Source organism: Trachurus japonicus, chromosome 1 (genome assembly GCF_045865225.1).
Source record: "Trachurus japonicus isolate A0001 chromosome 1, Traja_1.0".
NCBI classification, from domain to species: domain Eukaryota; kingdom Metazoa; phylum Chordata; class Actinopteri; order Carangiformes; family Carangidae; genus Trachurus; species Trachurus japonicus.
This window is the reverse complement of record NC_140907.1, coordinates 13,394,249-13,408,342: the sequence shown is the minus strand read 5'-3', so window position 1 is coordinate 13,408,342 and position 14,094 is coordinate 13,394,249. Positions and strand designations below refer to the sequence as shown.

At 42.2% G+C, this 14,094-nt stretch overlaps 2 protein-coding genes and 1 non-coding gene across 4 annotated transcripts in view; 1 reads left to right on the top strand and 2 right to left on the bottom strand.

Moving 5' to 3' along the window:
• The window catches only part of LOC146991495 (E3 ubiquitin-protein ligase SMURF2-like), a 60,942-nt gene extending 57,995 nt beyond the window's left edge, over nucleotides 1-2,947 (bottom strand). For both annotated transcript variants that reach the window (XM_085773618.1, XM_085773628.1), the window contains exon 1: nucleotides 2,544-2,947. In XM_085773618.1, coding sequence (XP_085629744.1) covers nucleotides 2,544-2,595 — 52 coding nt within the window. In that variant the 5' untranslated portion in view covers nucleotides 2,596-2,947. The remainder of the gene's footprint in view (nucleotides 1-2,543) is intronic.
• A 1,192-nt stretch (nucleotides 2,948-4,139) lies between these two features.
• On the bottom strand, nucleotides 4,140-12,271 carry LOC146991494 (importin subunit alpha-1-like). The gene is made up of 11 exons (XM_085773728.1): nucleotides 12,240-12,271; nucleotides 11,799-11,919; nucleotides 11,509-11,649; nucleotides 10,892-10,980; nucleotides 9,649-9,917; nucleotides 9,035-9,129; nucleotides 7,939-8,202; nucleotides 7,464-7,697; nucleotides 6,131-6,313; nucleotides 5,002-5,151; nucleotides 4,140-4,391 (listed from the first exon to the last, which is right to left on the bottom strand). Exons 2-11 carry the CDS (start codon nucleotides 11,862-11,864, stop codon nucleotides 4,302-4,304), a joined length of 1,581 nt encoding a protein of 526 aa, XP_085629854.1. The 5' UTR covers nucleotides 11,865-11,919; nucleotides 12,240-12,271; the 3' UTR covers nucleotides 4,140-4,301.
• A 304-nt stretch (nucleotides 12,272-12,575) lies between these two features.
• Nucleotides 12,576-12,648, top strand: trnar-ccg (transfer RNA arginine (anticodon CCG)). The gene has a single exon. It is a non-coding gene; the product is annotated as a tRNA-Arg (tRNA).
• Nucleotides 12,649-14,094: the final 1,446 nt, after the last annotated feature.

The following is a 14,094-nucleotide window of genomic DNA, read 5'->3' as shown; positions in this document are numbered from 1 at the left end:
GTCTGTGTCTGTGTGTGTTTGTAAGACCACCCTACGCAAATGCTAATCTACTGCCGTGACGGGAGGGGATCCCAGTGAGGGTGGCGAGCTCTGACAGTCACATCACCGTGACGGCAATCGAGGAAAAGCTTCACTTTGACTGGGGAGAATTTAAAGAAAACGCATCGCACAACGACGACTGACTAGATTGCATGAGCAGAAACAATAGTAGAATGTTTTTATGAATAACACTTGTCTTGCACCCAAGAGGAGGTTCAACATACGTGCAGAGAATTGCGATTGAAACAGCAAAATGCAAAGAAGAAAAAAAAACCAGGATCCTCTGCAGGGGCAACATGCCCCAGTTACAGATGGAGGTACGTGTTACTAGTGATAACACAGTGATTAGTCTCGGTCCTGCTCCTGCAAAGACCTGCATCCATATGAGGACTTACATGGAAGGCTTTAAAGCAACTAACGACCAAGACAGAAAACTTATCTTACACAACTAAACTTCAATTGAAATGTTATTCTGCAGTAAAACCTGATCGATAAAAACCCATTGTTTTCCAAGTAATCTGACTTGGCCACACTGGTGTTGACCAGCAGGGATTAAAAACTGGGAAAATGGCAATGAGGCTAGACTGCAAATAACACGCCATACAAGTTACTAACTAGTCTTAATGATTTCAGCTGAATTCAAATCAAAACTGTTGGTCAAGACAAACAAATGTGATATAGTTCCAACCACAGGTGCCTTATCTCCTTTAGATCCCAGGTTTTTTAGTTTGACCGATTCCCCATCTGTCGAAAACGAAAATAAAAACAAATGCAAACTTGGAGACCACAGCGCAGACTGAGTGAAACTGGACTATGGCTGGTATGCGATGTTAGGTCAAAATGCACCCGGTCTCAGACACATAAATCAAACGTGGCCACAACCAAACACACATGTTTAGTTGCAAAGAACGCACCAGTCTAAATGTTGACTTAGCATCACTGATCATCACTGTGTGAGCAGCAGCAACTCTGGTTGGCTTCTGCCATGTGAACCCAAATGGCTCCCTCCCAAGACACACACATACACACACACACAGTTGTCCTTATCCTTTCTCTTTAGTGAAGGACAGACAGAGGATGTGTCTAAGATCAGGAAAGACTCACATTTCCTCTCTGAGGTTTCACATTCCTGGGATTCCATCTGAAGACCACTGCAGCCCATTTAAAACCATTCCCCATATGGAGGGGTGAAAAAAAAAGAGAGAAAGAAACCCAGAGCAAGCGAGCAGAAAGGACGGCTGAGTAGTTCTTTGGGCTCTTACAGTTTATTTCTCTTTATAAATACCAATCTACCCTTGTAGATTAATGACCTTGTTGTTCACTAGCAGCACATTATGCTCAATGAGGAGACTCTTCATTCACTATACCTACCAAAAATCAAACCATGACAGAACACCTGTTTCTGACCCAATGCTGTAGAAACTTAAAAGTTATAGTACCCTGTTGTGAATCTATAAAGATTATAGTAGTTTAACATCAAACACCAGTAAAACATCAACAGATTAGAGGCTCTGTCCTTCCACCATCAGGTGTGTCATTTCATGTGGATACAATCAGGAGATGCTGGGGGTGAAAGACTGGACATTTGGTCCTGTCTACATCCATCACTCCAGGCCAAACATACCAATGCCATCTCCTGCCCTAGTGAGATCACAACTAGGGGCAAACCAGAAACCGCTTGCCAAACTGGGAAATGCTTATGAATACCCATACCTTGGAGTATTAATTCAAGGACCACCATATGGTACCACATGGTTCCTCTCTTCTGCGCTTTCCACCGTTGTTCATGGACCACAGTTAAAAGACCTAAGACACCACTAGGCCATAAAAGGTGATACCAAGGTGATAAAATGATGACTTAAAAAAAACAACAAATAACTGCGATGAGTTGAGTGTGCAGACACACGGTATGAGCCTTGTCATTTCCTTAGAAAATCAATGCACCGAAGCCACGGACTCATTGATAGATAATCACACTTTGGTTTTTTAATGAACTGAAGAAACAAGTGTCGGGAATAATCACAAACTCCAGACGTCGATTTACGTTATCAGACTTCCCGATGCCCAATCTAAGGATATACATCTAAGCTAAGTTTTATGGGAAGCCCAAGCAAAGTGAATAAAGAGCCACAAATAATGCTAACCAGCTCCAGCTCGGTTATTAACCTTCAACATAAACAGTTAACAGGAGGTTACAGCTCTTTTTTTTTTTTGCTAACGAGCAAGGTTCACTGGCTGCCTTTTGTGTTGCTGTGCAGGTTAGCCTGGGATACACCCGGTAGAAATTATACAATTTGAACGTGTCAAACATTATAAGTATAGGGTGTAGTAATAATAATGAGAACTGTAGAGCTGATAGGAGTAGTTTTGCTCTCCGTTTAGCAGCAGCAGATGTTAACCTGGTGGGTCGGCCAGTAGCATGCTAACGTGCTAACTAACGTCTGTCGCTGCGGCGCAGCAGCAGCAGCAGGAGCAGGAGGAGCAGGAGGTTTAGACTCACTTACCTGTCAACCGCAGCTTCACTGGGCCATTTCTCCTCACTCCTTGGTTAGACATTCCCCTTTGTGTTCCAGCTTGATGAAAAAAAAATCACAAAAAGTCTCTAATTCGTGTGTCACCGTGTGGTTTTCTTCAAAAGGGTATCTCCCAAAACAATCCCCGTGCTAGCTTCAGGTTAGCCCGTAGTATCACCACCATAGCAAATCACGCTGACTGATGCAACGTAATGGGATCACAACCATGTCGCTGGGGTAACACTCTCGTCTTGAGCCTCTTTCGCGTAAAAATGGCAAATAAAACTACGTCCCCAGGGGTCGTTCATGCCGCGAGCCACGGGTGCTGATACCGATCAGGTGAACGGTTTGCCCTCCATCCGGACGAGCGTCTCCTGTGCCGAGCAGCTCAGACTGAAGCTGCTGCTGCTGGTGGTGAAGGCTGAGCTCCAGACAGACAGGCTCAGGCACGGTACGCACACAACCACTTCCGCTGCCGACCGGCCTTCAAAATAAAAGCAGGAGTCACCAATGCGTTGGCTCATAAACCTCCAAGCGCAATGGCCTGCCTTTAGAAACGGACACCACCCCTGCTGCTTTTTTATACAGTCTATGGTTATTAAGTCAGGACACATTTACTTTTAAAGTTTTGTTGTTTTCAACTGTAAAGCCACGTTTGGTTTTTTAAATGCGCTATATCATTAGTATTTTTTTATTTTTTATTAAAGTGGGTCCTGACGTTAGATTATCTCTCTAGCACGACGATGTCGCGGAAAAGCCACCAGTTTTATTCTAATCTCTAGTAATGTTAAGTTACTTAACAATAAACCACCAATCAATTTTCATCACTGCAGTGGTACAAGGGTGTACATTTATTTTGAAGGTACGGCTACCAATTTCCGTCTTTAATTTAGATAACTTTATGCAGATTGTGGTGACGTGAACAAGCCAGATATATGTGAAAGCTGCTGGAACATGGTCGAGTGGTATCAAATTTTAATGAACTTCAATATTAGGTGTACAAATAGGATTAATATGAATCTGTGAAAACGGAATAAATTATGACCAGGGAAATGTAGAAGAGACTAATTTTATAAGTCTGTTACATGCCCTCCCATGTGAAATGTCACTGGTATACATAATACAGCCACCATGTGGCAAAAACAATAACACACATAAAAAGAAAAAAAACAAACTATGACAAGGCTATTTTGAACCAATTCAACCATTGAACCCCCATGGACATTATGTGATATTTCCTGAGGGTAGGTAAATACAGGTATGAGGAATGTGACATTTCAGAGTCACTGGGCCTGATTCGCCTCCTTCCTGGGCCATCTACTGTGATCTTAGGAAGAGACGTTACAAGTTTAACATTTCAGTAAAATATTTTACATGTCCAACAAACAGAACAGTGTCATGAAATGATGTAAGCTCACAACAAGAGAATAAGCAGCGCCACCTAGTGGTGACATGGACTCAGAACAACCCTTCATGCCATACTAGTTCCTCACACCTCCACTCTGTCACATCTTTTCAACAAATTACTGAAGCGGTATTTCCCATCTTATAGTCTGCTTACACATCAAGAAAAAAAAAAACACTGCATGTATGAATAAAATTTATTTACAAATATTTTTCAAAACGGAGATATTTTGTCTTTGTACTGTTATGTACAAGGATGAAATGTCTAAAAAAAATTACAAAAGTACAAAATAAAAGGACAGAATCTTCCTTTTTGTATATGTTACAAATAGCAAACTGGATGTGTTAAAACTGGAAAGTGCTTTGGTCTTGGGAAATCTGGAAGTTATAGCTGTCCGCTGTAGCCTCAGGAACCACAGAGTCGTCATCTTCATTCTGAAAGACAGGGTGGACAGGAGGAGAGTGGCATTAGAGGATTAACCAAGTCTTGGCATGTTAGCGGATGTTTCATGGACACGGATTAAGATAGTTTCCCTGTCCCTGAGCCAAGAATGAACCTGTTGAAAACTGATTGATATTAAAAGGCAGATCTAAAAGCAGAGGGAAGTTCTTTTTAAAAAGCTTTTGGTTAGAGATTTGGCTGGAGGTGCAAAACTTTCATTTAAAACTACAGGGAGCATTTGTGTCAGTACACTAAATGATTGCCTCCGTAACAAGCCAACAACCAGTTTAAGCTACTGTACGTGTAAACTGCACCACACCTCACATTTATTCTTTGACAAAAGTAAGTAGAGCAAAGAAATCCCATGAACAACATCTGCTGCCAGATTGAGTCATACAACTGACAATGTAGTTGTGCTTCTACAGCCAACACATAACAGGGCTATTGTCAGCGACAAAAACAGAGATGCAGAAAAAAAAAAATCAACTACAAACACCTCAGTGAAACCGCTATGGTCATTAAAACATTTAAAAACCATGTGACATTGTATTCACATCTCTACAGATCAACAGAGATCAGATGCCTGTCATCAGTCAAACTTACCTCATCAGAAAAAAATTTGTCTATAATGTTAAGAGAGGACTTGTAAACGGCTTCATTGTCATGAGACTGCAGTGCTTCAATCTTGTCCAAACCGCCCAACTCCTCAATCATCAGGCACAGTTTCTCCGTCTCACCAGCTTTGAGTGCCATCTGTGAGGAAAAGAGAAAAATCTAATTATAAAGGTTTCCTCACACAATAGATATCCAGTGACCATTCATTTTAATCCGCAAATGTCAAGACTCAACCTGCGTCATTTAATCTATACTGTGAGATTAAATTCAGCAGATCTACATGTTTCCTCATCTCAAAAAACCCAGTGTTAATCTCTAGCTCCCTGAGATCTAAAAACAAATATCTGCAAACAGAGGAGTGTGTGAGGTTACGTTTAAAGGTCAATATATCTCTTAAAAACTTTAACTCTTTTGAGGCTCTTGCATTGAAATCATCTCCACATATTAAGAAGTGACTCACTGGCCCTTGTTCACATTTTTAAGAAGAATGAGGTGAATAGACCGTACATTATTACAGATACAGACCAACAAGTGAATCTGTTACAGTGATTGACACTTTTGGTTTCACCCAGTTTGTGACTGAACCAAGAGGTAACACTCTGGACTGACCGTCTAGTTTGACCATCTCTCAGCCAGAGAAATTACACAGTGAAAAAGACAGTTGAAAAGGTTTACACTGTGGGCCTCAAAGGAAGCCTGCAGGAGATTGGACCATAAATGATGCAAATCAAAATGAGAAGCTCTCTACTTCCCCTGGCAAAAGTGTGTGTTGGTATATATTAGAGGGCTTCCTCCACTACTATATTAATCAGTAACTAGATCTCTTGTGACAAACTCACACAGAAGTCTCTTATCTTTACAGCCCATTATTTTCTAACATTTACCAGTAATATAATAGAGATTTGGTACAATATCAGTTCTTTAATTATGTTGAATCTCAGATACTCACACACCTTGAGGCGGTCTCTTGAAATATTGTCCAAGCTGGTGCTACTGTAGCTTCTAAATTAAGTGAACTGTTTATCTGCTAACCTGCACCCTAATCTTTCACTCCAACATTTTGACAAAACTCAAATGCTGGTCATTGGCCTGACCATGACTACTTCAAGACAAATACCTGTAAAATGTTGTAGACCGCATCCAGGATAACCAAGATGATCTTGCTGTCTTTAGCTGTCAGTAAGTTGAGCAGAGGGCCCAGGACATTGCAGTGGACAAGGTATGCCACTTGCTCCACTGTTCCACCACTGGTGTAATTGGTGATGGCCCACACGGCCTCCTTCTGGGTCTTGTAGTCTCCCTAAACAAAACAAAAAGAAACCTGATATCTTAGGCCAGTGAAAAGTACAAAAATATAGCTGAGATACTGATACAAAACGAACAATCATGCAACAAACCATGACATCATGATCATTAGCACAGTTATAGAACTAATCGCCTTGTTGTTTACATCTACTTCCGGGTAGAAAACCCGCATGAGAACAATAGTCACGGACAAGAGTTTCGCTATATATACATATATATATATATATATATATATATATATATTTTTTTTCATGTCACTATATCGCCGTTTAGACTAATCTGATGTTTGTAAAGTTTATAAAACCAATGACTGGACAAACATTACTATTTATGTGTGCACATTTTTGTAATTAGTCATGGTTATCAGAGATTAGCTGGGCTAACGGTTAGCTACCTGTTTAACTGTAATAACTCAGTGACTGAATAAACGGTCCATGAAAAAATATTTTCTCCAACGGATATCTTAGTTACAACATGACTGAGCTAACTGGATTAGTTTCATGTCGTGTCCGACAACAGGAGGGTTTTAACAGCTGACGTCCTGGTGTTAGCTTAGCTACCGCCGTTAGCTGTCCCCGTCAGCTGAGCCACTGATGCTTTCTAGACACACACACAAAACACACACACACAGAAATAGTAATGTTTCTTCAATCATTTCAGATTTGTCTAAACGGTGATAGGGCGTGAAAAATATTATATATATAGCTAAACTCTTTGTTCAAATTACGTGCTGTTTTCTACCTGGAAGTAGTTGTAAACAACAAGGCGATTCGGTCTATACCTTAGAAAAATGTACTTGATCATAGAACAGTGGAACTATGTTTAACCTACAGAGGGTCCGATGGGTGGAGAAAAGTGAAAAGTAAGTGACTGTGTAGGTTTGTTGATATTATATCACATTTAATTACATTAAGGTTAATTTCAGAACTAGAACCGTCACATCAAGCACTACGGATACTAGGAATGGGGCCCAGATGTTCCCTTAAGGCTGTTTATTGTTGAATAATTGTAAAATGCTTGGGTAAAAAGAAGAGGACAATGTCCCCCATCAAAAAATAAAACTGATTATCCTGTAATTAATTAATTAAGTCCATTTGGACATGCAAAAGGCCAGCAATATTATCCTTCTGTTTTTATGTCCTGACCTGTTGGAGGATCTCCACCAGAATGGGTATCAGTCCTGAATCGATGACCTCCTGAATCTGGCAGTCCTTGCCAGCTGTGATGTTGGACACTGTCCAGGCTGCTTCTTTCTGGATGTTGGGCTTCTGGTGGCGGAGGAGGCCGGGCAACATCTGCAGGGCACCTGAGTTCAGAACACTCTGGGTCTGCTCATCAGTCCCAGTCACAATGTTGCCAAGTGACCGCAGAGATGGAGTCTAAGAGGAAAAAGGAAACGTAGTCACATCTTCAGATCACATCTGACAGCACACATGGTCTGAGACTTTGTACCAGAAAAACAGCACTAAAATTCAACAGAAAGATTTTCCTGTAGCACTAAATTAAAAAGAGCATTGTAGACTGTGCGTTAATTGCCCTTTCAAATGACAAAATTAAAACAAACATTTGAGTTTAACAAACACTACACCACATACACACATACTACACTACACCACATACCACAATAGAGAGCTCCCCACAGGCCAGAAGCTCTACCAGACGAGGCACCAGGCCAGCCTGCACCACCACTTCTATCCTCTCGTTGACGCCGTCCGTAAGATAGGACACAGCCCAACAGGTGTCAGCCAGGACCTCCCTGTCGTCATGGTGCAGGAGACGCACCAGGGCTGGAAGTAGCTGCTGCACTGCCGTCAAGGGAGGGGCGGGGTTCTTGTTCCGACACAGGTTGGACAGCGTCCAGGTGACATTGCGCAGGTAGCCAGGCTGGTACAGTGGTTTAAGAGTCAAGTGTTATTTTGGAACATCACAGACAGAGTCACAACATGATAGAGTAACATGCAGTGTGCCACATTGCTGAGTCTGACAGGACTCAAATGTGAAAAGTCTCTCTGCAAAGAGACAAATCAGAATGAATTCTCTAACCCCAGTAAAAACAGTTTAACTGTATTTCTGTATTTCTATTTCTCGAGTGTATGTGCTGTGCAACAGACCTCTTAACTTGTCACTAGCTCTTAAAAATCGAAAAATAATAACTTAACACCAAATGCAGATAAAAAAAAGAAAAGAAACAGGAAGCTTATTGCTCTTCCTCTTGTTGCAGTCAATAATCTGACACCAAATGTCACAGTCATCAAACAACAGTGTCCTTGCTGTATAACACTGTGTTAGACATGTTAATTTCCCTGCTGCAACTTCTTGAGGCGGTACCAGAAACAGGCAGGAGAGGAATTGGCTCCGAGTCTAATGCAGCATTGGGAAACATATACTCACATACTATAAATGCACCCATGACCACAGTAATGAGAGCAGTGAGGTCAATTCTGTACTGCACGAACTGTATGACAAATCTATTACCCGTTGGATCTGGCTGATTTGCATACACCAAAACAGACTGTAAATATCTTTTAATCTGCACCAGGCATCTCCCCAACTTTACTGAAAACAAATATTTAACATAGGGAAATGCAAAAATGTTTTGATGCCTTACATGCAATATGTCTAAACTGTATCTGGATAGAACATACGGGTCCTTAATGTGACATAAAAGTGCTTCTTAAAGCCAGCAGTGTAATCATGTTTAGAAAAGGAAACTCACAGGAAACACAGACAGGTCAGGGGCTGTAAGCAGGGCCAGGAGCGGCTGCAGTCCTCCATGTTTGATAACTAGGTCTCTGTAATTGGAGCCATCACCTGAATTAAGATAAAAGACATTTTTAATCAATAGTCAACAGCACATTCACAGGACAGAAAAAGTTTCATGTAATGAAAGTTGCTTATGGATGCTTTACCATGAAAGATGGAGCATATGGTTAAGAATTTCAAAAGAAGCCCTTAATGGACAAGAGCTTTCTGCATGTTATTCTATTTCTATATAGTACCAGTGCTTAGCTTTCATTATGCATTGTACATGCATTGTAACACATTATCTGACTGAAACAAGTGCTAGATACTCCAAGCGGCTGAGGCTCCAAGGTTGTTATGCATTAACAATGAACTAACAACATCACGCTGCAGAGTTTTATGGCACACCCTTTGTTCATAAATTCATTATTACAACCTCTGGAGACCGACAATCTTTCCAGCCAAAAATAATATGCAGCTCTTCACATTACACATTTCTAGGCTAATAAGATAAACAATCTAAGGACGCAGGGTGCGGTAACAGAGCGACAAAAGTGAAACAAGTATTTAAAATCACAAAGAGAATACCTGCAATGTTGCCCAAGGCCCAGATGGCCTGTTCGCTTATGTGCAGATGGGGCGATGCCACCAGGCTGATGAAGGCCGGGATGGCCCCTCCTTCCACGACAGCAGTGGTCTGGTCTGATGTACCTGAGGCAATGTTGGTCAGAGCCCAAGCTGCCTCAAATTGGATGGGAGGACATTCAGACAATGCCAGAAAACTAGCAAACCTTGGGATGAGATTGGCAGCAATTATGCTGTCAATTGGTGGGTGCTTTTCTCTGGAGAGGAGCTTTCTATACATAAAAAAAAACACAAACACAGTTGGTTTAGTGATCAAGAGAAGGTAAGGAGGAAGTAAAGTTGTGACAATGTTAAATGTCATTAATTTAATAACTAGTTGGAGGGAAAACACGGAATGGTGTTTGACTGGTTTGGGTATAGACTAATTGCTGTCTTACTTAAAGCAGAAGTAAGTGGTCCGGTCGTTTTCGCTAATGCTGCGTTCCAGGCAGGCTTTTGAAATCGCAAATTACAGTTTCAAGTCACAACTTACGACTTTGTAGCGTTCCAGGCAACCCACTCGTGTTTTTCCGACCTGTTTTACCGGTGAAAGTCACTATAACGGCCACTCGTAACTTCCGACCGGTGAACTCGTACCAGATCAAACTGGTACGACTTCACGGTCGGAAAAATACGAGTTTCCTTGAACGCACCATAACAGTCCTCGTCGTTACGTCACCACATTCACGGCGTCCCTTGGCTGCACACACAGCCCTGCATGCCGTTCTCTCTCCTCATTGGATAAAAACTGTAGGATACGATAAATGTTTTCTCTTCGGCTCAGAGCAGAGCAGAGGGACTGACAGACCCGTGTTTCAGACCAAACACTCTATGTAAGTGATTGCTGTCGGAAGATATAACTATTTAAGACTTATATTAACACAAATATATCACTTACTTCTGCTTTAACAGAAACTAAACAAGAGTCCTGAAAAATATGCTTTTCAAACCCAACCGTCTGAACATATGATGAACAAATGGGTCTTGATAGATGTCTTTTATTGTCCCATAGGGAAATTTTATCTCACAATACACACACCATGTACACCACCAAAAACATAAAACCCACCAGACACATTATCACACACTTGGCTGGCTTTACCGTTAGTAAGAATAATGCCACAGTCTAATGCTCATTCTAATAATGAAGATGCTTGTTATAATAACATTTAAACACACTTCTAGTATTGTTCAAGACCATTTTTACCTGGCAGCCTGGGTGGCCTGCAGCTGATGATCAAGGTTCTGGCTGTTTACACCAGCGACAATCTCTTCCACAGACCAATGCTGTGGAGGCTGTGGAAACAGAAACAAAACATGATTGCTTGATCAAACAGCAGTTAAAAACAACTTCACTGAAGCATGTTTAGGTGGCAGGATCAGGTTGATGCAAATCAACTATGAAAAAGACTTTCAGCTACATGGTGTTTATCCAAAAGCCTTAATAACATGGTGGTATAATATTATTCACAGTCAGCCAGTCTTTTTAAAGACAGGGGTATTTTTAAATGAGGTAGGATAGCGTCCACACTGCTATCATTAGGCGCTCCCCTTAAGTTTCTCACTGACCTTTGACCACCGTGTGAAAACAGTGAACTACTTTCAGATTATCAGCCGCGCAGGTTAAGTTTGTGTTGACCTTTTCTTGACATATAGGGTGACGCAGCCCGTTTGTAGGCGATTATCATATTTCAAACGTGGCAGGTGCGTCCTATTTACTGCACCCCGCCAAATCAAGAGTGCGACCAGGGCAGTCCAGCAGACCAGACCAGACCAGACCAGGGGCTGATCAGCTAGCTGCAGAGTGCAACTACACTAGACTACCTGTGCGTTTGGATCCTGCTCTTGCAGAGGGGAGGTCGGCTCGTCCAGAAGACTCTGGACATTTCTCCTCTTCAGGATTTGATCGTCTTTCTTAGCTTTTCGGAGCTCCACGTTGACTTCCGCTCTCCTTCGCCTAAGCTCCTGTGAAAATGAAAATGTCGACACCCACAAAAGTTTTATCGATCTGCAGGCCTGTATACGTACTACTGGACAATCCACCACGGACTGTCACCACAGTAATTATGTGTGTGTTAGTTTTGTGCCAGTCGTTGCGAGCTAGCGGGGCTTACGTTGGCATCTTTCCCTTTGTTTTTGAACTGGTTGAGCCGAGCTCCGCTGTCGCTGCCCGCTGACATTCCTGACCGTTGAGCAAGACGAACGGTTCTTCCACAGACGTTACACACCCGCTGCCTGCGGAGAGACGGGGCTCAGCGGTCAAACGGCCGGGCCAACGGCTGCCTTCACCGGCGGCGGCGTCGAGCTAAACCGGGTTAGCGAGAGTCCGCTCGGCTGCGCTTGTCGTGAAGCCAAGCCGGTTATCTAACACCATGTGGCCCAGTGCACACGGAGCCCGTCTGGTAAACCAACACCCCCCCCAAATCCCGCTGAAAACCACAGAACTGAAGGTAGTATTATCAAATCAGAGGCAAAGACAACGATTTAAACGATTCAAGTACTAATACGTTTGTTAAAATGTATATTTAGACGTAGAGCATGTGCTACCGGCTTACCTTGCAGATTTCTCCTAGGCTATTTTTTTCTTACAATAGATGTGACGTCAGGCACATACCGCCCTGTGTCGCTTCTGATTTGCCATTGGTCGGTTGTCCTCCAAGCTCCTCCTCCTGACCCGCGATTAGAAAAAAATGCATCAAACAACAAAACGTTGTCAAAGGCAACCGGCGTTAGTATCGCGAGATAAAGCGGACACTGTTTCTCAATATGGGTATTTTCTTTACTCCAACATGTGTATTTAGGTTATCAGAGGCTTAAATGAGCCACAAATCGCAAGTTTCCGTCTATGGGTTGATTTGATAACGGATATTTTTGGCATTGTATGGCGTAATGACCCAGTGGCCTAATGGATAAGGCATCAGCCTCCGGAGCTGGGGATTGTGGGTTCGAGTCCCATCTGGGTCGTCTTTAACTTCCTTTTCTGGGCTCGTCCAGACGAGGATGAGCAGCATGACGAACCACGGCCTCGTCTCGTTAGTACGTCGGTATATCCTCCGGTGACGGCCCCACCTCGTTGCCAGACTCTGAGCGACCTCGATTCTTTTAGCAATGTATAAACGATCAATAGCCTATCTACAATGGTCAAACACGTCAAATATGGCTACCCCTACTGCAATCAAGTGTAGGGTAGGCACGGAAGTAGCCTACCTAGTATTTGATTTGAATATGCTGTAGGATACAGAAAAGATTGATCATATAATATAACTGGTTCCTCCATTCACATTTTATGTTTGGCAGAACTTTTTTTTTTATGATAGACTGCCTATCCCTTTTTTATTCTACAGCTTATCTGCATATTTCCTGATATCTGTCTTATCTATGTAGTTCTGTAAATTTGTTTAAATGGAGGAAATGGTAAAATAAGTGGAGCAGTTCAATTTATTTGTAAAGTTCTAAATCATATCATACACTATCATGGCATTCACCATTTCCTTTCTTATTTGAAAGTGTGATGATAAGGGCGGTTTTTAATCAGGTCTCAGAATTCCTCTGGCTGTGCGAACAACCACTCAACTGAAACAGCCCTGCAGGCAACCAGAGCCGCAGCTCAGTTCTTATCTTTGCTGGAGCTATCAGCAACCTGACCACATCCTGCTGTCCACACTCTTTGATATGGGCATCTTGAGTTAAGTGCTTACTTAGTTTAAATCCCACTGGGAGCTCCTTCAGTGTGTCACAGCAAGGACAAACATTTTCACTTCATCCCCTCCCCACAGGAGTGCCCCAAGTATTGGCACCCCTCTTCTTATATGCACCAACTCCATGGATGCAATTAGCCTATCTGGTCACACGACCTCTCTTGACCTGCAGATGACATCCAACTTTACCTGTTGTTCCCACGAGTAAACCCAAAGGTTTATGAGTCGTTCTTAGCCTGTGTTTCAGACATATCTGCATGGATCAATAAATATAAATGATCAAACGTTTGACCATGACCAGCTGTCCTTCCATGTGCCACTTTGCACTACAACATAGGAAAATGCAGGCCCTTCCTGACTCGGTGTACTGCAGCTCTTGGTCCAAGCCAATTGGTTACATCTCATTCGGCTGCACATCCCATGGTCTCCCAAATCAAATTGAAATCACTGGTATGATGTAATACATGTATGTTTTTCCTGTCATTAATGCGTTAAAAACTGTACCCTATGCAATGACATACTGCAAACATCGCAGTCAAGATGCATCACCCTTCTTCTTTAAATCTGAATCTGAAGATGGTAAAAATGGTAAAATACGGTTATTGCTGGGTGATTAGCAATTAAACCATACAAATGATCTAAAGAAATAGTGGTCACCATGATGCAAAAAGTAGTGATTGTGGAATATTTTATGTTATGCTGCATGCAATTT

Coding starts and splice junctions, on each gene's coding strand:
- LOC146991494 (XM_085773728.1), bottom strand. CDS start 11,864: ATGTCAGCGGGCAGCGACAGCGGAGCTCGGCTCAACCAGTTCAAAAAC. Junction 9,918..10,891: donor CAGGCCACCCAGGCTGCCAG/GTAAAAATGGTC, acceptor TTTTATGTATAG/AAAGCTCCTCTCCAGAGAAA. Junction 6,314..7,463: donor TGGTGGAGATCCTCCAACAG/GTCAGGACATAA, acceptor TGTTTTGTTTAG/GGAGACTACAAGACCCAGAA.